The sequence below is a fragment of the Micropterus dolomieu genome, linkage group LG18 (genome assembly GCF_021292245.1).
Source record: "Micropterus dolomieu isolate WLL.071019.BEF.003 ecotype Adirondacks linkage group LG18, ASM2129224v1, whole genome shotgun sequence".
Classification (NCBI taxonomy): domain Eukaryota; kingdom Metazoa; phylum Chordata; class Actinopteri; order Centrarchiformes; family Centrarchidae; genus Micropterus; species Micropterus dolomieu.
The window spans coordinates 8160782-8184342 of NC_060167.1; the positions used below are offsets into that span (position 1 = coordinate 8160782).

The window sequence follows — 23561 nt, forward strand, 5'->3', positions numbered from 1 at the left end:
GATTAATAACTCAGATAGCTAAAAGTAATGGAATAAACTGTTTACAATAGTTAGCTTACAGTAAATGGTGACTGGCTAAATGATAAACTCAGAAATAGCTAAGCAGGATAAACATTTAAATTGTTCGCTTTAAGTAATAGACAAGTTAAAATAGCTAAAAGTACATTGGTGGGAGTAAATAATAAACAGTTAGAGCCTCTTAAACCAAAGGCATGCAGGGCACACTAGTAACACACTAAATGCTTGCTGCAAAACTATTGCAAAAAGGCACCTCTCACTGCAAAACGCTCCATCTAATCACAACTTAATAGAATAAACAGTTAGCCTAAAGTAATGGATTGCTGAAAATAATGCATTTATTGTGAAACAGGTCAAAATAATGGATAAAGTAATGGATAAGCTGTTGAAATACATTGCTTGAAGTAATAATCAGTTGAAAAAGCTAAAAAAATTGGATGAAGTGTTAATAGCTCAGCGTAATGGATAAAGAGATAGCTTAAATGGCTGAAAACAGCAGACTGACTCGGGGGGGTGGAGTTAGTGCTTTATTTATCACTGAAAATCCTTTTTATAATTCATGACACTGAAACAATTATCACTGAAACATATTTAGATTTCAACATCATCGATCCTGTCGTGTTTTCCTGTGTCAGTAAAGTGCAGCTCCATCAAACACCTTCACCTTGTTACAGAAAGAAAACATCCTCCCCCCAAAAAAACACCATAAAAATAAAATCATCATCAGTAACTGTTGATTTAGATTTTTAGAAACTTCATCACCCTGTTAACTTCACCACAGCTGACTGAGGAGGTTTGTTTTTGTCAGAAGGCTGTGACCTCTGACCTATAACATCCCGTAAATGTATTATCTATGAAGCTGGAAGTGAAGCTTATTCAGCTGTTTTTCTACAGATAATCACTGTGAATCACTGTGAATAAAAGGCAGATTGATTAATAAAACAAGTGGAAAACACTTGTGAAAGCAAAGATAAATATGGCGATGTCAGGAGAAAGACTCATTTGGCAAAGAAGATTTGTTTTTATGAAACCTGGTCCTTACATACATAAACATGTTTAAAGGGTTTACTGGATGAATGAAATGTTACAGCTCATAAGAAAAGGCAAACGTTGAGCTAAAACTTTTTTCAGTTTTCAAAATGGAGAACTCTCATCTCTAAAATCGTTAGTCAGAGGCAAACGGTACATGATTCTCATTAATGAGCACTACTTCCATGCAAATATTAATTTTGTAAGAGGCATGACTTGCAGCTTTTTGAATAAAAATCTTTAAAATTAAAAAAGGTTTAAGATTTTCCTTCTACCTTCAGGGTGTCCTGTGGTGGACATGCTGGCTCCAGCCCTGACAACATGGTAAATGGGACAGTGCTGGACAGAGCAGAGCTAATGATGTTTTCTGTTTTTCTACAGTTACCTCAGCAAATACAGCAATCACCAAATCCATGCAGACTGGACGATGTTGTTGACCTCTACATATGTTTCTCTTCACTTTCCAAGCAGCTGCCTTCAGTTAATCTGAAAAAAATCAGCTCGCAGAGACTTGACTTGAGTTTCGAAATACACGAAACAAAACAGAGACACGGCTGTTGTTGTAGTAATGTGGCAACGCAAGACTTTTCCCATCAGTCCAGCTGTTTTAAAAGTAGTCCTGATGACTATGACGTAGGACTGCTACTAACAATAATTTGTATTATTGATTTAGTCATTTTTGGGGATTCATCGAATGATCTATAGAACATCTGAAAACTATAAAAAAAACAAACAAACAAAAACGTCCAGCACAAATTCTCACATTTGAGAAGCTGGAACCATTAAAGCTTCAACATTTCTGCTTGAAACTATCTTAAATGATGAACAAAGTATTCATTTTTTGATTAATGGACCAATCGTTGAAGCTCTACTGTAATGATGAAGTTTCAAGAATTTGCAAGTTATTTTTCATTCTGCTGTGAAATTAATGAAAAACAGTGACTGCCCGGAAGGAAGGGAAGAACTAAAAAATATCCACGACACTGCAGGATGCTTTGAAACATGGTCAGGCGATGAACACGTCACAACAGGAAGGACTCTTCAAAATAAGACTCCATGCTCTCTCTCTTTCATCTTCTCTTTTTGTATCTCACACCTTTAACCAACAATACTGAGGTGTCTTACTGCCCTTTGGGACCTCCTGGTGGAGGGAAACCTTCATCTCCTGCCAAAGAGCAGTTGAGCAACAGCCAACACCGACACCGTCTAAATCTGACTTGCATGTTTTCTCCCAACGTCTCCTTCAGATCCTGATTTATTATTCCGCACATCTGTCTCTTTAAATCCTCTGTCACTGCTGTTATCTATTTTTTTTTTTATAAAATAAACATAAAAAACAGAAACTTACAGGTTAATCTATATTTGTGGAGCCGGTATAAAAAGCAGCATTTTTACACACAGAATAAAACCCAAGTCCATGACGAGACGTTTCCATGCCTACTGCCCTCCTTCTTACAGCGAGGGTGCGTTTAGTTTATTCTCCGTTTTCAGAGTGACAAGCTCCACCACAAACTACAAACAGAGTCCAGCAGAGAGAGAGCACATGTTCTTTGTGTCCAGGCAGCCTGGGCGGGCGGGTGTTGTTCCCCTCCTCTGATTCCTGAGCTGTTGTTTTGACAGTACCAGCTGAGACTTGCCTGGGTGGTAAAACATGCGTCCCTCGTTAGCTTTGTTAGGCTTCAGACTCGCCCTTCTTCTTCCCCTCCTCCCCGGCATCGCTGTCCTCTGATTGGCTGTTGCTAAGCACTAAGAATTGTCCGTCAGATGTTGGCGGGTTAGCGGGGCGACTCGAAGCGGCGATCAAACGGCTCTGCTCCTCCAGATCCTGGAGGCAAACAACACTCAAGTTAAATATCAGTACAGTCTGTTTTAAAAATAAAAATCTGTTGCTCTGTTTGTGTAGACAACTGTCTCTACCGTCATCCTGCAGCTCCACATTTACCATGTGATATTTAAGGTTTAGGTTTCCAATAAGCATACTACAAAACAGTAATCCAACTAATCAGTGAAATCTGTGAGGTTTTTGGGTAAAAGTAAAAAAATTGATTTATGATACATCAACATATTAAAGTTTAATCTCGAGCTGATCAACAGAAAATTAATTGGCAGTTATTTTGAGATTATTTAATTTGAAAAGTTACATTTTTGTCCTTTGTGTTAATTAAATATAATAAATTCATTCATTCAGTCATTTTGGCTTTCAGGAAATTGTCATGGGTATTTTACATTTGCATTTTATTGATCAAACAATTAATAGTTAAATATTAGTTGCAACCTTAGTTTAATACAGTTACAAATTATGAGGATTCGTCTGCTTTTACAACAGACCCTAGATACGCGAATACACCAAATATACCAAAATACCTACTAGATACCAGGTATCAGATTTGCCCAATGGAAAACAAAAACAGGCGAGTAGTCGAGGTCAGTTCAGCTGGAACAATCCGGTGGAAAAAGGACTAGTGTCATGATTACAGTGTGATTAAAGAGTGGTTAAAGGTCACCTTCTCTATCTGTCTCTGTTTGCTGAGTTCTTCCTGCTGTTTCTCTTTGGCCTTGTCCTGCTCCTTCCTCTTCTCCACTGCCTTACGGTCCTACACAACAAAAACAATCAACCTCTACAGCATCACCTGAAGCTAACGTCTCCTAAATGTGAGTGAGAAAGTGTTAGCAGTAGCTTCGTTTTAATGAAGTTTACAATAAGTCTCACCATATCAGAGTGGAAGGCTATCTGCTTGGCCAGACCGATGCTGTCACAGATCTGAAACACACGAAGAAGACAAACAAAAGGTCAGACGGACCAAACAGTGTTAGACAGCGAGACTAACAGACGAACAGACAGCCGACCTTCTCTCCTTCGTTGTTGGACTCGAAGATGTAGCAGACGGCTCGGCTGTCACCCCGCCCGCCTGCTGACTGCAGAACGAAACCAAACAGCCTCTTGTTGTCCTGATGGGACAAACACTGAACCACACTGGAGAGAGGGAACTATAGGTGGGGAACAGAGAGGAAGGAAACAGAGGAGGAGAGAGTAACGGAGGATGTTAAAGAAGGAGGAAAGAGATGATAAAAAATTACAAACTGAAACTATAACTAAGCAGAGAGACAGATTATCTTACCCTGAGTCGAGTGACTTGTGTCTGAGGATCAATGAGCCTGAAAAAAAAACCCAACGCGACAAACATCAATAGAAAAAGCCTGTATCCAAAAATTTGTTATTAAAATCCTCTCTGTATTAATGTTATGATGAACTCGATGATGTCACGTGAAATAATGTTTCCATTGCTTCCATCTTTCTCACTGTTGCACCTGCCTGTTTGATTTCAGGGCAATAAACCTATTGCCAAGTTCAAATCCTGGTTTACAGAGGTTTTTAAAGATGAACGTAAATGATTTTAAATGAGCAGGCATTTCATTAGTGTATTTTATCTGAATGAAGAAGTTTTAATGTACTAGTTTTGATAGTGGGCTGTTACTGTTGCATATGTATATAGGTGTTTTGATTGTACTGTGTCGTTTATGTTTGTATTGTTGGACTTGATGTCCTGCTGCCTGTCTTGGCCAGGGCGCCCTTGAAAAAGATATTTTATCTTAATGTGTCTTTTCCCCTGGTTAAATAAAAAAAAATTAAATAAAATAAAATGTTGTACAGAGACGTCTAGTCTCAGCGACAATTAATCCAACACACACACAGGTTCATACTTGAGGCAGTCACAGGTGACCAGCAGATGTGATTCTGTCATCCTGAAGATGTTGTGGATGGCTCTGGCTGCCATGATCTGCCTCATGGTCTCAGAGATGACGTCTGCTGACTCCGCCGTCTTCACCTCCATGGAGCCCAGGAAGCGAACGATGAAGAGCTGGTGGAGGATAGAGTCTGTACAAAAGACACAGGAGAAAAAACAAAAACAACAACAACAATAAACATCACAATATATCCATCTGCATGGAAATTAGCAGGAGCCCATTCTCATCCAAATTCAAGTACAGTTTCCTAAACCTTTAAACACATACATGTGGGAATACACTAGCCAGTTTGGGACAGGTTCTGTGTGGGAGACACACAGATGCTTTCTAATGAAAAGCTCAGGGCAGAAACGGCAAACTGCTTTTTACCCGAATTTATTAATGCTACTAACTGAGGTTCTCCTTCTTGTTTTATTGGCGGGTGCCGTTTACTTCCCGTCACGGTCACAGCTAATGTTTTATATACTGCCACCAGGTTAACCAGAAGGAAACGTAGCAAATATTTAAAATATGCCCAGTTGGTTTTTATTTTTTAGAAAGGTAAAAAAATATGGAAGAATCCTGGGAAAAACGGGAGAGTTGACAGGTGTGAACATTTTTGAGTGCGAAATGCTCTCTGTGGCTGATGAGGAACAAAACATGCCCAAAAACTGGCAACAGTAGTTTCAGTTGATGTTTTCTGCCATTCATCCACAAGGGGACATTAGTGAACAGGACAAAGAAGTCAGTGCACACAGTAACTTGCGTGGACATTTCCATTTAACAAAACTGGAACTGGATGCATTACTGTAACAGAAAACATGAGGAAAAGACAGACGGTACCTTCGCTGTCTTCTGATGTGCTGTCTCCTGACTCTCCAAATGGATTACTTCTTCTGCAGACAGAAATAAAATTGAATTTTATGTGAATCTTACATCAATAGACAGGACACAAGCTTTTCTCCCCCACATGTAGACTCTCAGTAGCCATGTTTACATCTAATTCTAATTTTAAGCACACTTTTGAAATGTTGCAAAAAATAAATAAATAGTAAATGCGATATAAGTGCGTTTCCATCGGTTGGTTTGGAGCAAATAAACCATGTCAGTAGTTGATGTTTCACATGGCTGTAATAAACAAGACGTATGGGTTCCAAACCAGAAACAAAACCAGACCTGAGTACCACTGATCTTAGGAAAATGGACAGAGGTCCTTAGAAACGTGTTTCAAGCAGGCATATGTTGCTACCAGCCATGTCTCCTCACATTATGGGAATATCCGTAACGTAGATCCGAAACCACTACCGACTGTATAGAGCGCTATATTTACTGTCTGTCATGTATATACAGTAGTGCACTTAAAAATCCCAAAATGAAACAAAAAAGTTAGTGAATGGTTTCTGACACATCTCTCTGGTTCTGTTGAGTTTTTCAAAAGCTGTGAACATCACAAACTTAATTCCATCCACCTCCACTGTATTTGGGTGGAGGCAGAAATCTCAGAGACCCATATCTCAAGACCTGGACCAACAGAAAAACTCCAAATCTACCTGCTTGGAGAGAAACCACAAAGGTGTCAGAAAATACATTTTGAATCTTTAAAATCACTGTTGAAAATAAGAGGGGACACACACACCTGCCGGACTGTGCTGCCGTCTTGTTCTGTCCCGAGTTCTCCTCGCTGACCGGGGAAATAATGTCAAACTGGATGGGTGTATCCGGGGCAACCAGTGCATCCAAAGAGAGCACGGACAGGGCTGGCGAAGGCTCCGAGCCCACAGAGCTAATACTGCTTGCTCGGCCCACACGCCCTTTACTGGAATGAAAAGAGAGAGAGAGAGATAGATGGTCTTATTGGTGGTCCGACTCGTCCAGTTTCACCACAGAAATGTGTCCATCTTTATTATATCTGGCAGCTGATTATATTATAATTATATATTAATGTAAGTCCATCCCAGCTTGTAGCTATGTAAGTGTATTTACTTTTCATGTGTAATAATAACAAGACACACACACCTGCTGGGTCTCATGCTCTCATGCCTCTGCTGGAAGGACGGTGATGGCGTCACGGCTTCAAGAGCGGATTGGTTCACTCTGGCTGCCAGCTCCTGCCAATAGGATGACACTACTGTCAGCATCAACCAATAGGAAAAGACTTTGAATGCATGAATTCAAATCACTTCAGTAAAGGTTTTTTTTCATATTTGGTGTCTTGCAAAATTTCATCCTGTATATCTATTAATATTAGATTAAGATACAACGCATGGCCAAAAGTATGTGGACACCAGGACATATTCCAGCTGTGTGTCATCAATGAACATGTCACTCAAAGACAACAGGCGTTAATCTGCTGTTAACAATGAGTTAAGGCACCAACTATATTGCGACGCATCTCCAATTCGAGTCCAGCCAGGGACCAGATTCTGCATGCTCCCCTTCTCTCTCTCTCCCCTCATTCCCTGTCAATTCTCTAATAAAAGGTGCTGAAAAAATACTTTTAAAAAAAAGCTTGTATCACCCTGTTGTTTCCCCATTTTGTCTCTTTAAACTTCCTGTCTGCACTGGAAGTGGGTATATGTCATAGTTTGCTGCTGCTTGTGAAGGCCTTGCACCTGCACTTTAGCAAACATGTGATCAGTTTTATAAAATAACATACAGGAAAATAAGAGACAATTTTTCCATGGCAGGCTTACAAACTCACTTCTCCAGCACAGTGTGAGGATCAGCAAGTCATCTTATTATGGGTAATGCTTATGGTGGCTACTGGATCGGCGGTCGATAACTGCCAGAACACCTAACCTCCTCATCTAACCTCCTTTTTCAACAGAAAGATTTGAATCACTGGACAAATCGGAGGTGTGGGACTGAAGCCAGGCTAGACTTCACCTAAAGACAGCTACCAGACAACGACCTGTGACCGGGTAAATCAAAGTTAATGAGGGAAGTAGGACACAGACCTCTGCGTTCTCACTCAGGTAGATCCTTTTGGAGATGTTGTTGATGGTGGCGATCCACTGGCAGTGGAGGAAGCAGCAGAGAGACGGCGTGAGGACACAACAGAACAGCACATAGTCAATACAGAATAGGTCACATGGCATAAAAACATTTTACCTCCTCGCAGTCCTTCCTGCTCTCCGACTGCAGCGTCACCACTCTGACAGAACACAAAACCAGAAAAACGTTCAATCTTAGAGCTCAAATCATTTTCACAATAACTCCGAACACTTAGAAATGGAGAGAACAGTTATGGTATAGTCACGAAAGACAAAAAAAATAAAAATAGGAGCCCTCTCACTTCTTGCCATCGAAGGAAGTGACCTGGAAGCAGAAGCGGCGGTCGTCACAGTCAACCGCCATGACAGAACAGTTGTCAAGGTCTGTGACGAGCCCGCCCGCCACCTCTCCTCGGCCCTGCTGCATCAGATTACCGCCCTGCGTGAAGAAGTACTGACGCTCCCAGGATGATGAAACCAGCCCCGTCTTACTGAGAGACAGACAGAAGAGCTACTTTAACTCCTTGGAAGACGACACCAACAAAAACAAGTGTAAAGGTCATAATTTCCAACTTATTTTCAACTTTAATGCATCTAATAAAACTAATATCTCCACAACCGCAGCACATTAAGCAAACATGACAGAAAATTACTTTAAAAGTAAGTAAGTAAACTTTGGATAATCCTTTTCAGAACAGCATTTAGACAAAGATAACATAACATACCTTACAACAAATACCTTTTTTTACAGTCCACTTGTTTGCCCTTTCTATTACTTATAACAACATTATACTCACCAAGTTAATATCTGAAATCTGAGGACACGGTTATATCACTAAAAAGAAGTCTGACGGGTCAAAAAAAAAACACGAGCAGTCAGACGATCAGACAGTTTGGAAACCAACCAACAGTTCATTCAGATGATGGACATCAAACTCAAAGTGAGTGCACCTGAAATGTAATACCTAAATGCACCAGAAAACTGTGCGCACAAAACCACAGTAAGTGCAACACGTTAAAGTTGAGTGAGTGTAAACAATGAGTACGTTTGTTAAAAACCTGTTCGATCGCTCGTGTTTCTTGACTCGTCTGACTTTTGTTAAGTGATGGTACCATCTTCCAAGATCTCAGATATTAACTTGGTCAGCACAGTGTTATTTTTATTACTTATATAATGGATGGACAACCCCCCCCCACACACAGAAAATAAGATTGAAGTTATAAAAAATTGAATTATCCTTTAAAGCCGTTTTTTGTGGGTTAGGAAATGTTTCTCTTTGGCGGCCCCCAGTGGTAGAATAAAAGACAGACCATGTGACATATAGAGCAAGTCAGTATAATCTCACCCAGGGAACGTATGTACAGCAGGTACAGCAGGTAAACTCAGTACGGTAAACTCACGTCACCATTTCTCACAGTAAGCATATTTCTAAAGGTGCTAGTGACATGAAATTTTCACCAGATTTTGGTAACAACCCAAGTAATCCATACATACAAAAAAAAAAATAAGTTAAGGAATTAAGTTATGTGTAATAACGTGAAATGACACAGGGAAAAAGTATTGAACACACTTTCTGAAATGTATTTAACACATTTGTACAAAAGCCTTTGTTGGTAATGACAGCTTCAAGACGCCCCCTGTATGGAGATACTAGTCGCATGCATTGCTCTGGTGTGATTTTGACCCATCTCTTCCACAAATCTTCAAGGTTGCATGGGCCTCTTCTTTTATCTCTGATCTTTTAGTTCTTTCCATAGATTTTCAGTTGGATTAAAGTCAGGTGATTGGCTGGGCCATTCTAGCAGCTTTATTTTCTTTCTCTGAGAGCAATTTCTGAATGTTTCCTTGGCTATGTGTTTGGGATCATTGTCTTGCTGAAATGTCCACCCTCATTTGATCTTCATCATCCTGGTAGATGGCAGCAGATTTTTATCAAGAATGTCTTTGAAATTTTTCCATTTATCCTTTCTTTAATTATATGGATTTTGCTGAAAAACAGCACCACACCATGGTTGTTCCCACCACAAGACTTCACTATTGTTGTGGTGTTTTTGGGTTTATGTGCAGTACCATTTGTCCTCCAAACATGGTGTTTATTATGGCATCCAAAGAGTTCAATTTTGCTCTCATCTGACCAGACTATATTCTCCCAGTATATCACAGGCTTGTCCAAATCTTGTGCAGCAAACTTTAAATGTGCTTCAACGTGTAGTTTATGGTGAAATGATGTTCCGGATTATGGCCCCAACAGTGCTAACTAGAACATTCAGAAGTTTAGAAATCCTCCTTTTACCAATGCCATCAGTATGTTCTGTAACAATTAGGTTGCGACGCTCTTAAGTAAGCTCTGTGCTTTCACTCATCTTGCGATGTTCGTTATTTGACACCATTGTAATGACACCTTTTTCACCAACAGTTGGGACTGAACCAGCTAATGTTAATTTGCACTAACAAGGGGCTAGATTGCTTTTTAATTACTGATATATTTCAGCTTATGTCTTTTATGCCTTTTTGCACCTCGCTTTCTTCATGTGTTCAATACTTTTTCCCCATGTCATTTCACATTATTAAACATAACTTAATTTCTGGACTTTTTTTTTTTTTTATCCATTTGTTACTTGGGTTATTACCAGCGTTTGGTGAACTTTCCATGTCAATAGCACCTTTAGAAAAATATTTACCGAGAAAATAGTGACAAGTTATTTTACCTGCTCTATGTAAAACAGTTTTCACCAGGATTGTTCACTTTTTTTCTATAACCAAAAACTTCAGCATGATTTTAATGATGCTATGACCTGATAACAACTCTACACATGGGAGCTTTAATGACATTATTAAATAAAAGTATTAAATAGGAGTCTGTGTCCTACTTGCGGATGTACAGGTAGCCCTGTTTCCTGGTCAGGTTGCGACAGACAGGTGAGTGGGCGGGGTCAGGGTCACACGGTGCGTACAGAGGGTCACATGATCTCTCCATATCTTGGATAGTCTGCTGCATCTGCCCAACCTCCTCCTCCATCTCACGACGCACACTGCGCGCACACACACACACACACATACAAAAACACACAATAAATTCACATGCTCTCCTCACATTTGTCACTAATGTCTTAACACATTTCCAACTTCTTCAAAACCACAAAACCTTTGAAACTTTAAAATAGGGTTTAAGTAAATAAAACAAAATATTTAAAGACCTTGAACGTACAAAAAACTAAAGACGAATATACGGTATAAGTAACTTTTAGGGGGTTCTTACTTTTGGACACTGGTTCCTATGGTTCCCAGGAAGTCCTCCCACTGCTGGGTGAGATTTTCTGAACCCAGCTTAAAGAAACTGATCTGCACAGAACAAACACGGATAAAGATACATCAGCAGGTTGGTAACAGCTCTGATCCAGATGGGAAAACCTCTGACTTTATTTGATTGATTAAATTTGACTCTTAACTGGTTAAATCCAGCATCAGTTAAAATTAGTCAGTGAAATTGACCGGGACAAGTTAACTCAGAGACAAACTCAATAACTTCTCCTTTACAGTTGTTCCTGATGAAGGACACCCATCTGTGAGTGTGTGTGTGTGTATTTGTGTACATTGGTTTGTGTGTGTACCTGGGCCTGCATGTAGCCCAGCAGCGGCTCCAGCAGAGCCGTCTTCTTCTTGTACTGAAGTGTGTTAAGAGAGCAGAAGTAGTGCATCATGGTCTGGTGCTGTTTCTTGCGAGAGGTGTAGACGTCCTCCACAGCCTCCGCCCGCAACTGCAACACACACACACACACACACACGCACACACGCAATACACACACGACTTTCTGTTATTTCAGTAATGAGGAAAGATCATATACTGACGAAATATCACATACTGAGGTAATATCCTTTCTATGCAAATCAACCTGCAGAAATCTAGACCTTGCTGCAGACATATAGGAGAGTTTTTAAGACACATCTGCATCCCCACACAACAATTACAGACTGTCACTCTCAACAAAAAATACAACTGACCAATGGGGTTACTCTGAAGCAGGTTTGAGGTCTCTGCAAGTTGATTTTCATAGAAACAAACTGAAATGCCTAACTAATATAATCTAAAACAGAAGTTTGCGATAAAGTGGTCAACAATAATGTAAAAAATAAACAATTAGAGGTTAATGGGCTAAAATGCTAAAAAGCAGACCAGAGGTTGGTAACTGTTTATTTCACAAGTCTGTATTTTTCTAATAATTTCTACAGATATTTCTAATGTAATTTAGTATAAATGAAATTGGCAATGATTTAATTCCACTGAGTTGCACAACAGGTCAACTGATCACGCAAAATGTGAAAATTGTCTACAGGAAATTGAATAGATACTTTACTTGGGTTTATATGGAACAGTTCATCTCAATCACTTGTTATTAACTTAACATAACCAACTACACAATGTATTTTCCCTGTCAACAAGTTCTTTTAAGGAAATTATCTAGAAATTACAGACCTGTGAAATAAAGAATAACCTAGAAGATTAGTATTACATTTTACTTTACTGAAGTACTGAATGATAAACCTAATGTGAGGAGTGTGATTACTTTCTCGTTGTCTCTCCTCTTGGATAGGCGGCTGTATCTGTTAATGGCTGTGTCATGATCTGCAGACAGAATCAGGCAGGTAAGACTTTTTTTGGTGGTAAAACATGTTTTTTTAATCTTGTTTTTTGAATATACAGTTACACAGGTTAAAAAGGATAGTATATAAAGCAGTTACTGAAATAAAGACAAAAACACTCTGCCAGTAACCATTAAAACAAGCTGAAATTTCCCTTTAAGTGTAGTTAAACCTCAACAAATGAGGACACGGTTATATCATCATTCAATCATCAATCATTTCACTGAATGTGCAGGTAATCTGGAACAAAAGAATCATACTGACACAGATATTTGCACATTTTGTTCTTTCAGATTAAGTATTTATCTTTACATTGTGATGCGACAAACTAACTCTGCCCAAGTCTCTGACAGAGTAAGCGACTGTAGATTCTCATCTTCTTTTATCAGAGCTAAAAGCAGACTGCAGGTGGACATTATTTGAATATGTGCACAGCAGCATCAAGCCCCGTTGTAGGGCTGATATTATTATAAAAATATAGCAGTTTAACAGTACTAACTCACCATTGCTGGCTATTTGGAAGACTTCTTTCAGCGTGAGGATTTCTGGAGAAGGACATGAAAACAAAAAGAACAAGTTATAGTGTAAGGGATATTCCAGCTGTTTCTGTTTATGTGGACACCACACATTAGTAGAAGTGGACCTTTCCCCGGTTTGGGCCCCTTGGTTCCACTAAACCGAACTCTTATATTTTAGACAACAGTGTGTTTCCAATTGTGTGGGAACAGTCAGTTTGGGAAAGACCTTTTTCTGTTTCATGACATATCTTTATGCACAAAACATGGTCCATCAAAAAATGCCCTCATTTTTGGGATGAAGTGAAACATCGGCTACGAGCCAGACCTAATCTCCCAACATCAGTGGGCGACCTCACTAATGCTACTTTTGGTGATGTAGTGTACTTTGTCAACAACAAAACCTTTGTTGGTTGCTCATTTTTCTAAGTTGTAGTTCTTTAAGCCAGAGAAGTGGCAGGGTCGGATTATTAGTTTACTGCATGTGAAGGTTTGCATGTTTCCTACCCTTCAGGTCTCTCTCTTTAAACTGAGTAACAGGAAACATCATGGCATCTGCAAGCTGGGTGGACAAGACAGCATGACAGGAACTCAACTAGAAAGAAAGAGAGAGAGAGAAAAAGTTAAGGATGAATAAGCTGAACGATCACAGTGTGACCATAGAAGAACGCAGTGTGCTCTCCTTCTCCCAGATATTAATAGTAAATCGATTGTGATGTCACTTTATGTTAGGTAAAAACCTGCACATGTGGCACATCCAGCAGGATAAAACAAACCCGCCTGACAGCAGCAGACAGAGCTCGGTGTGTTTGTATTCAATCTTACCTCATCAATGACTTTTGCAAACTGCTGCAGGGTGGAGCTCATCACCTCATCATCGCCCCCTAGAGGAAAACGCTGCAGACAACAGCAGCAACATAGAGGAATCGATTAGATTGAATCCTGTGAGGAAAATATGTCCCTGCAGCAGCAAATAAGCATGAAACGCAAAGTGGAGGAATGGAGCACGTCATGGAATAAATGTTGGTTAAATGTAGACCTGAAGTCGCCTCTAGAGCAAAGGTCAGGGGTCATCAAAATTCTTACAAAACTGTCGGACAGACAGATTGCCACAGATTTCAATCATAGCTAGCTGTAAAAATCTTTAAATGTGTAAAATCATATAACCAGAGGTGTAATGAAGGCATACATGTGTGAAGTAACAGAAAAGGCCAGTGGCTAGTGTTACTAGTTTGCAGTCTGTTACTAGTCAGTTATAAGACTGGGGAATAGCATTATACTGTAAGGCAGATAACTGGTGTTTTAATACAGATGGGTATTTTTATAAGGCTGATAGTTAACAACAAGTGTCATATTAGGCTATAGTTATATGGCCTGTGGCTAGTGTCATACGGCAGGAGGTGACCTGGCCTACCTGTTTGTCATACTCTTTCAGTAGTCTGGAGGTCAGGTGTGTTGCAGCACTCAGCTCATTCTGATGGAGAAAACAGACACATTTCCCAGTCAGCTGTGACTTATTAATGTTTCTGTATGTTCTGCCCTACCTGCAAAGCCAGTGGCAATACACCTGTCAATAGTGTGTGTGTGTGTGTGTACCTGTGCATCATAAATCCTCTGCATGGCCTGGTAGAGCTGTGTGCAGTAGCTGGAGATGGCTGCAGTGTCCTCCTCAAACACCCCCAGCAGAGAGCGTGTCTGTACACAAAAATGGGTGTAAACGAGGTCAGTGATAATCATTTGACTGATCTATAAAACCTCTTCTGTGTAACTGCCACAAACCAAACCCACAACTATCTATGTAAATCAACACCTGCTACCTGCCCACACAGCACAATAGTGTTCTCAAGGTGTGTCCACTGCACGTGTTGTCTTTAGCTCATCCGTTATTGTCATTGTCACCTCATCCGTCACTTCGAGAGATAATATAAATACCTCATAGTGGGTCTTGTCCCACAAATTTATAAAAAGACAGGTCGCACCATGTATTAAGCGTACAAGGATTGTGATATACCTGTATTTATATTTATATATATATTTCACCTCACTGTAAATCACATTTTGCTGCCTGACTCTCACTGTTTCATGTCAAATTACTCCACTCGTGGTTCTTCTGGATTTTGTTGCCAGTAATTACAAATTATGCGAAAGTATACAAACTCACAACTGCGTAGGAAAACCCTGCAGTAACAGATAACTTGATATACTTTTTTGTGATACCAGTTATCCAGTGAATCCAAATAACAAAATGAGAGACAAACTAAAAGTGGAACTCGAGGTGGCTGTGGCTTTGGGTGGTAGGGTAAAGAGTAGAAAAGCGCTTTACAAATACAGATTATTTACCATAATACAGGCAAAAGGACTCCACTGCAACATCCAAACAATATCTACAGATTGATCAAATCACACTGTGGCCACACCTCAATCAGTGATGTCACAGCAGGTGTCTTAGCTGCATCTTTCTGCTATGTGTGACTCTAACAATAACACAAAGCAGCAGGATGACACCTCAGAAAGATAACATTACATAACACTTGTCAATAAGGAGCAGGGGAAAGAGCTACCCAAGTGGCTAAGGAAGTACCCGGCTAACTAAATGTAACTTAACGAGTTTATTTCTGTGCAAACCAACACAAAATGCTGTGCCTCCGTTTGACATTTTGACCTCGCATCCTGACGGGAACCTCCACCAGCTGATCGGTGAAGCCGTCACGTTTTGAAGCCGACGCACAGCTGGAGCTTCCCGTTTGACAGCTTCGGTTGGCTGGGCCGTTAGCGGTTAGCATGCCGCCTGATCTTGGTATCTTCTCCGCTGGTTGTTGGCAAACACTGAGCCTACAAAGACTACTAGCCTAGCCGTAGAAGCGGCTAACGCTAGCATGCTAACTGAAGCCTCCAGGGAAGAGCGCTTGTGTTACCTGCGGACTGTCCTCCAGCGTCTCCTCTATCGGCAGCTTCTCTATCCCGGGCATGGCTGCGGCTGGCGCGTCGGTAATCGGTGCGTTTTTGACGGACAAAATGCACAACAAATCAGCCCGACAACTCCCACTCGAGATTTCTTCGCAACACAAATTCACAACACCCCAAAAACAGCTCCTCCTGGTTCCGGAGTCCCCTCCTCTCAAATGAATTTTGATTGGATAGAAAAATCTTCCATGAATTTGATTGGTTTGTTTTTTAAAAGGGGAGACGCGCCATGTTGGCTCTGATAAGGATCGCCCTTTCACTGTACGCCGATACAAATCAGAGCCATCATGGCGAGCGGTCTTCTTAGTTTGCAGGTGAGAACATTTTTTAATTATAGCTTTTATTTATGATTAGGGCTGGGCAATAAAACAATAATTTTCAATAACAATATAACATATGTTTGTTTTAATTCATTTTAATTTAATCACAAACAAACTAGCGCTTATTGTTTTCTATTAAGATAGGCTATTTATTTTGTTGAGGAAAAGGGATTGAAAAAAGATTTTATTTATTTTTACTCATGCATATAGTGATCCACTGTGTGGCAAGTGTTCGGACCATAAAGAAAAGTTTAAAACCAAAATTAACCATCTGGTTTCTTTAACTTTCAGTCAGGAGCAAAGATCAGCCTTTGAACTTGAAAGAAATAATGTGTTGACATATATTGTGAAAATTAATAATCAATATTGAAGCCCTGTTTATGATACTTATGATTATGCCATCTGGTTTATAAGGTAAAAGTATACAAGTTCTCGGTAAATAAACTACTCAAAGTACAAATTACTTTGTGTTTTTTTACTGTTTAGGGCAGTGGTTCTCCGCAGGGGTTCTTAAGGGGGTTCCAGGGGTCCCCAGAAAAAAGGGGAACAAGTTATTTTCACTATAATTCCATTAATAAGTAACAGTGACAGGAAGTATGACTATTTTTGTCATGGGTTTCATACACACAAAGTCTTATCAAATGGGGGAGGGGGGGGGTCTAATTTGTGCCAGTTTAGGGTTCCTTGACGTGAAAAAGTTTGCAAACCACTGGTTTAGTGTATGCAGGCCGGAGATCCCTTTTATTTTGGAATAATAAGCGTTTCATCCTCTGTGCATATTATGGCAGGTTAGGTGAACGGACTCAAGAGCGGACTCGGGGCAGGTTTAAATCCAGGAATTTAAAGTTTACTGAAAAAACAGGGTATGAGAGCGGAGCAGAGGGCAGACCAGGGAATGGAGACCAGCGAGTGGATTTCCAGGCGGGCCGTGAGCTGAGCGAGGCAAGGGCAGGATCTCCAGGCAGGCAGTGATCCTGAGCACAGAGAGACAAGGTAAACTCACAAGAAACAAACAGAATATAAAACTCGCGATTTGTAGCCCGCAGCGCAAATACCACTTAAGTAAGCTGACGAACTGATGACGAGTGAGGTGAAGGACCCGGTTGATATACTGCAGAGTCTTGATTAGTGGAATATGGATCAGGTGTGCAGGTGGAGGTGGAGTGCGAGGCCCAGAGTGAGAAGCCACGCCCAGACAACACAGAGAGACAGACTTCTCTATTAGCACAGACGCCCAGTACAATCTAACTATTCCTCAGAGTATGATGGAAGATGGCCGTGGCATCCAGCTTATTTGTTATCTGGAATTTGATGTTTAAGATTACACGTCATTTATAGCAGTTGTGTAGGCTATATTGATTACGCAGCACATATTTAATGCATATGTAATGTTCTCATGGGAATCTCTTACAGTCAGATAATTTATTACCTTTTTGGTAATTTTGAGTCCATCTTTAAGATGGAACCAAATATGGAGGTAATACTGGCTTTAATATGGTCCAGGCGGGAGAGCATGCCCGGCTATACATGGACAGCAGCTGGCGACTGGTGGGGATGTGAATGAGCTTCGGGGGCTCCTGGCAGATCACAGTGGATTGGTTGGTAGGCCTACACAGCAAGTAAAATAATGCAGAGTCATAAGGATAATTGCAAAATTGTCTTCATTTTATATCTAAGTTGGCAGTAAGTCATGTTAATTAGGCTACAGCCCGTTTTCCAAATATAAACAAAGATATTACACATAGGCCTACCAAACATCAATTTTAGGCAGACGATCACTTTTCGGCACGACAGCGGAATGGAGCAGGGCCGGGGGTCCTCACAGTGGATGAAGCCAACGAACTTTGTAATTGTCAGCTCTCAGTGGAGGAGGAGTCAAAACTACCTGCAGGACCAGAATGCCTACAGCAAAAAGCTCATCACATGAGCTGGGGAACGGATCTTTCCATTGCTGGCTCTCCTTCTGAAAACTCAACCCAACATTTACCAGAAGAAAAATGGCTCCTATAAGCATGTTTCTTATGCTTATACGAGGAATGATGTAAGAAAAAATAATTGTTACACATAAAGATATTATTATCTGAAATAAGTGTATAATAAAAATATTTGCATTCATGTAATATTTGTATAAACAGTCTACGGTCCAAATAAGGCAATGTGGGTCACACAGTAGATAGTTTCGAGTCCTCCCCCACTGAGAGCTGAGGGTTCAGAAGGTCCTTGACATCGACACTTATTACCTGATGGTAACAGAGACACTCGGGTGTACTGTGGGCACCCTGAACTATCTGTCGACCATTGAGACTGTTCGGGAACAGCTGGACCTGCAGCACCAGATATGTTTGAGGTGATCCTAACCTAAAAAGACTCAAACCACTGAAATTATCCTCTCAGGAAAAATCGAACACGGTTTAATCAAATTCAAATGTATTCTTAGTTACTTAAATACAGTTGCAGCTATGATGCACATGCACTGGCCTCACAACAACCAACAGCCAAACTAACGGCAGACCAGATAAGATCCAGATTCTAATAGTCTTGTACAAAATGAAGTTGGGCATAAAAGCTAAACCACTTTTGACTTAACATTCTCCTTAGTCCTTAGTTCAAAGTTAAACTTTTTACATTGTGGATAACATTAGCATTAATTAATGGAACAAACGAAATGCTGAGAGTGAAATCACAGCTGAAGATAATTGTACAGTTACAAAGATATTTATCAATAACTAGGCCTACACATCATGGCAGATCCGAGGTGAAAAATTTTAGCATTGAAGTCCACAAAAATTGCACTTTTATAATCATAAAAAAATATATTAAGAGAAAGTGATTCTTTGTTGCCTCTACTGTAACAACAATACAACGACATTGTAAACTGTTTCAACAAGCACTTAATGCCCTGGAAATTAGCATTGTGCTTTATTTAGTTCAATTTATTGTACAATGTCCCTGTTTTAAATAAACCAATAAGGGAATGAATGAATAATTCTGTGCATTTCAGGTATGCTTGTGACATCCAGCAACAGTCCAGCATGATTAGCAAAGCAACTCCCACTAACTTTAAATCATATTGTAATCTTGATACGTGTCCAAATAATCACAATGCACTTTTCCCGCAATATTGTGAAGCACTAGCTCACACTAGCTCCCTCCACCTCCACCATGCCTTGTGCCACCTCCACCCTAGCTTACGGCACATCCTCCCTGGCTCCCAGCACATGTGCAATTGGCTCCTGTGCCTCCATTTTGCCTTCCAGTTCGTCTTCTGGGGCTGTAGTTGATATGCAAGATGAAAGTATGGTAAGTGTCAAGATGATCAATATATGTAGGTATGATATGTTGGTGTACTGAAATGAGACTAGCTCTCCACTATTAGCCACACACCTGGAACATTACACCCACAGAACTAAGGGACAATACATATCTCGGCTGCTTAATTATGCTGTCAGAATTTGGAGTAGTGCTTCTGTCATTATTTATACTCACTGTCTGTACTTACATGCTTTTGTATGCTTTATGTGTCAAATGGCTATAGTGTCATTAAAAGTCAGAGAAGGTTTTTCATTGCTGTTTTATCAAGTCTTTCATCATAGGCTGCTGATGACCAAAATGTTCCTGGTTACCAGCTTGTGGAAAGACTTGCTGAGTATTTGGTGGAGCTTTGGGATCAGACCTCTCTCTGTCTCAGCGGCCAGCAGGTGAACTGCACTGTGGGAGAGCCTGGATGAAGGTGAGTGGGTGGTTTATGCGACAGGACATCACAGGAGACTTTTGAGTAGAAGTTGCAGGATATGAAAGAAGCCCTCAAAAACGCCTGGTGATGAGAGCACTGCCTGTTGCATGTTAGGTACGAGCAGTGCATCTGATCAGTGGCCTGACTGCTGTCAGTTGGTGGAGAACATTTTAATAATGTGAGAGCTAATAGCACATATGGCATCACTGGGGTAAATACCTTGGGAAAGAAGTAAGAGTTAACAAAAAGTGCAATCAATACAGGGTAATTGTAAGGGGATAGAAGAAGAGCACAGGAAGTGCATGTTAGCTTAGGAGTTAGAGGTGTTCTAAGAGAAAGTGTTCTCAGAAGAGCTTTCAAGAGCTTCTTGAAGTTAGAGAGGGACGCCCCTGCTCTGATGCTTTGTGGTAGCTCCTTCCACCATCGTGGTGTCACAGATGAGAACAGCCGGGACTGAGATTGCTTAAGGATGGCAGAGCAAGACGGCGTTTGTTGGAGGAGCCAAGGCGAAGGAAGAACCAGACGGCCGAGAAGGAACGTAAACTTGTATTATGGAGTTTAGGTAGATGGGTGCAGAGCCAGTAGTCACTCTTTTTGCAAGCATTGGTGACTTGACTTTGATTTGGGAGGCCACGGGGAGCCAGTGGAAGTTACTCCCTTCCCTTCCCGCCCCCCGCAGCATAGAAGGAGAAGTGATTTTGAAAAATAACAAAATAAGAACATAATAACGTGATGGCCCCTGTCTCCAGCAGACAAAACAACTCAACAGTACTGCAATGGCAGCTGTGACTAGAAGACGTGATTTAGCTTATGGCCCATCTCACCAATCAGCATTTAAGTGTTAAAAGTTCATATTATTGATCTGGCATGAGAATTCTTAATACATCTATATTATACAGCAGTATTAAGAGTTCCCCAGAATTCCAAGGGGCATCCTCAGACAATTCAAAGGCAATCATTTTTTTAAAGTAAAGCACTTGTGAAAATAGTGTCTGGCCAGTGATTATCAGAGGTAGAGTGTGTCAGATATGAGAATGGCCAGACACCTGTGTGCAATGTCACTGAGAGGAGGTGGACTTTGAAGACCTTTATTGGTTGTGAAACAGATAGCCTACAACTTCTACACTACTTAGGCTACCATTACAGCTGTTAGGGTAAGGTCAGTGATGCCCGTGATGAGGCATAGCACCTTATTTACGCAACTCTGCCAATATCACCAGGAGATGATTGCGGTGATGTCGTAATGATCTGAATTCACGAGAGTTGTAAGCTACCATTTTTTAAATTTTCACTCTTTCACTTTGACAGAAAAGTTATTTAGAGTGAGAGAGAGAAGTGACTTTGAAGTCGCCACTCAGTATTAGTCATTACCAAGCACAAAATAACTATGATACATTGTTGTAACTATTGTTATTACTTCCATGTTATTAGATGGGCACTAAACCAAGAGCCACAAGGACATGAGATATCTGCTGAAGCCCCACAGTCTGTGGCCTCAGTCAGTGTTATGGGGTAAATGTTCTATTTCAACTATCTTATTTCTTCACTATTTTAATTCTGCCTCATTCTCCAGTATATTTTAGTTTTTAGGCTACTTTATCAGATTTACAGTTTGTTTGTTTGGATTCCTATTAGCTGGTGTAGCAAAGCAAGCTATTCTTTCTCGGGTCCAAATAAAAATATACAGATCAACACCATTTAGGCCACACAGAATTTACAATTACATAATGACAAGGATTAAACAACATGCAATAGCTAAAAACCTGATATATTAACACATTGTCTATCTGGATATGGATGGATAGGTTTAGAGACAGGATCATTTTAGTAGAACATTTTTCAAAGAATAACTTGTTTTAAAAACAATTTGTTTTAGTGTATAAAAATAGATAGCAAATGGTTTCCAATACAATCCATGGTTTAGTTGGGATTATGTCAAGAGGGCTGGAGGAGACTCAAATCTGAGACATAGTTTCACGCAGTGTAAAGTAATAGCTCAAGGATCTTATTTTATTAATATAGCTGTGTAGAGTGTGTCTGTTTCGTTTGACAGGCCTATGCAAAATTAGCAGAGTTAAAATAGTTCGGCCTCCAGACGTGGACAGGAATAGGAATAGGAGCATTATGATTCTTCCACAAGGGGGCGTCACCGGAGTCACAAGAGAAAGAAGATGGGTTTTATATACACAATGTATTTCATGGTGTAGCCTATGTGGGGTTTGCTTGTCCTGTTTGATTATCAGATACTGATGTGGAGTAAATTGCAGTTTATTGCGATCTATCATCAGTTATAATACAATATTTGTGTTTTACCACTTACCAGTATATTTAGAGAAGACAGTCCACATCTCGAATAAAATGTCATAATTATATATATATATATTAAATATACAGACACACATACATGCACAAGTTCCCACCTTCACGGTCTAAACCGCCCCCTTGTCCCCACACAGATGGTAAACACCAACACACACAAACACACGCGCCTCCTTCTCTCTCTTCTCCTCTCAGAGTTGCTCGGACTTGAGGGAGGAATGGCGGCTCCTCGGAGTTTCTTCATCTCTCTCTCCTGTTTGTTTCTCGTTTTATATTTCTCTTGTGGATCTACGACCTCGGGCAACAAACGAGCAAACCAGGAGCGATGCGGTTTCAAGGTAAAAATCAAAATTAAACTTTTACAGAGTTGTTTTAAACGTCATTTACTTGCAGCTGCTGCGTCGTCTCAAGTCGTCCAAAAAGTTCAGTTTTCGGGGGGGTTTGGTTCCGTCTGTTTCTGTCATATCTGATGTATTGTAAACTTACTAAGCTAGCAGGTGAAATGAACTCAAGGAAGATATAGTTTTGTTAACAGTCATAAGTCCGCAGCGTTTTTAAAGTCAGGTTGCATCAGTCACGTTTCTACCTTTCTTACCTGTCTGTACTGCCTGTAGCTCCGGTTCGGCCCATCCGTTTTTTTACGTAACGTTAGAAACCAAACTCTAATTTAAATAGTGCTCATTTAAAGATCCCTCGCTCTACTGTAAATCTGCAGACCTGAGACAACATCAAATAAACGTTTCCAGAATAAGTCAGGTGTTCTGCTAAATTCGGCTCAATCTACCATAGATTATTTAATTCCAAGAAAATCTCAGTTTTATAACTGATCCACAGAATTCATTGTCACCCAAAACGACGCTGTTAAGAGTCAACGTGACTATGGTACACTTATTGTTGCTTTAGGGTATGCCACTGCAGCTGTACTGAATTGAAGTGACTCCCAAAGCTCATGTTTATGTGATTTATTGGCTTTGCAAACATACATTTAAAGATATCTACTTGTTAAAACTCTAATAAACTAAGATTAAACCTTACATATAAATAAAACTTCTCTTTAAAGTCAGACTATTCATTATCCTGTTCTACCTGGCTTGTCTGTGGAGAGGTAGACGTGCTCTTCTTTGCTTTAAACCGAACTTTAATTAATGGGAAGTGTCTCCCCTTTGTATCTGGTATGTCTTTGGTTACGCTGGGTGTATAATCCACTAAATAGTACTTAATTGTAATGAAACCTTAACTCTAGCAGCCAAGATGGGAAGTTATTTTTGCTGATTAAACAAAACCAGAGAATCAATGGTTAAA

General features: G+C 40.2%; 2 protein-coding genes across 3 annotated transcripts in view; one reads left to right on the plus strand and one right to left on the minus strand.

Moving 5' to 3' along the window:
* Nucleotides 1-532: 532 nt before the first annotated feature.
* On the minus strand, nt 533-22907 carry appl1 (adaptor protein, phosphotyrosine interaction, PH domain and leucine zipper containing 1). Of its 2 annotated transcripts, none has more exons than XM_046075345.1 (22): nt 22855-22907; nt 14520-14618; nt 14338-14397; nt 13749-13820; nt 13431-13518; nt 12912-12953; nt 12333-12391; nt 11379-11525; nt 11027-11109; nt 10638-10799; nt 8069-8257; nt 7885-7927; nt 7731-7787; nt 6790-6881; nt 6410-6589; nt 5617-5669; nt 4750-4924; nt 4167-4203; nt 3895-4035; nt 3758-3808; nt 3552-3641; nt 533-2872 (listed from the first exon to the last, which is right to left on the minus strand). In XM_046075345.1, exons 2-22 carry the CDS (start codon nt 14541-14543, stop codon nt 2720-2722), a joined length of 1998 nt encoding a protein of 665 aa, XP_045931301.1. In that variant the 5' UTR covers nt 14544-14618; nt 22855-22907; the 3' UTR covers nt 533-2719. The 2 variants fall into 2 exon arrangements, with proteins under 2 accessions (XP_045931301.1, XP_045931300.1); XM_046075344.1 differs by lacking the exon at nt 22855-22907 and adding an exon at nt 15839-16028.
* Nucleotides 22429-23561, plus strand: part of il17rd (interleukin 17 receptor D) — a 29651-nt gene continuing 28518 nt past the window's right edge. Inside the window, exon 1 of the mRNA XM_046075342.1 lies at nt 22429-22597. Coding sequence (XP_045931298.1) covers nt 22478-22597 — 120 coding nt within the window. The 5' untranslated portion in view covers nt 22429-22477. The remainder of the gene's footprint in view (nt 22598-23561) is intronic.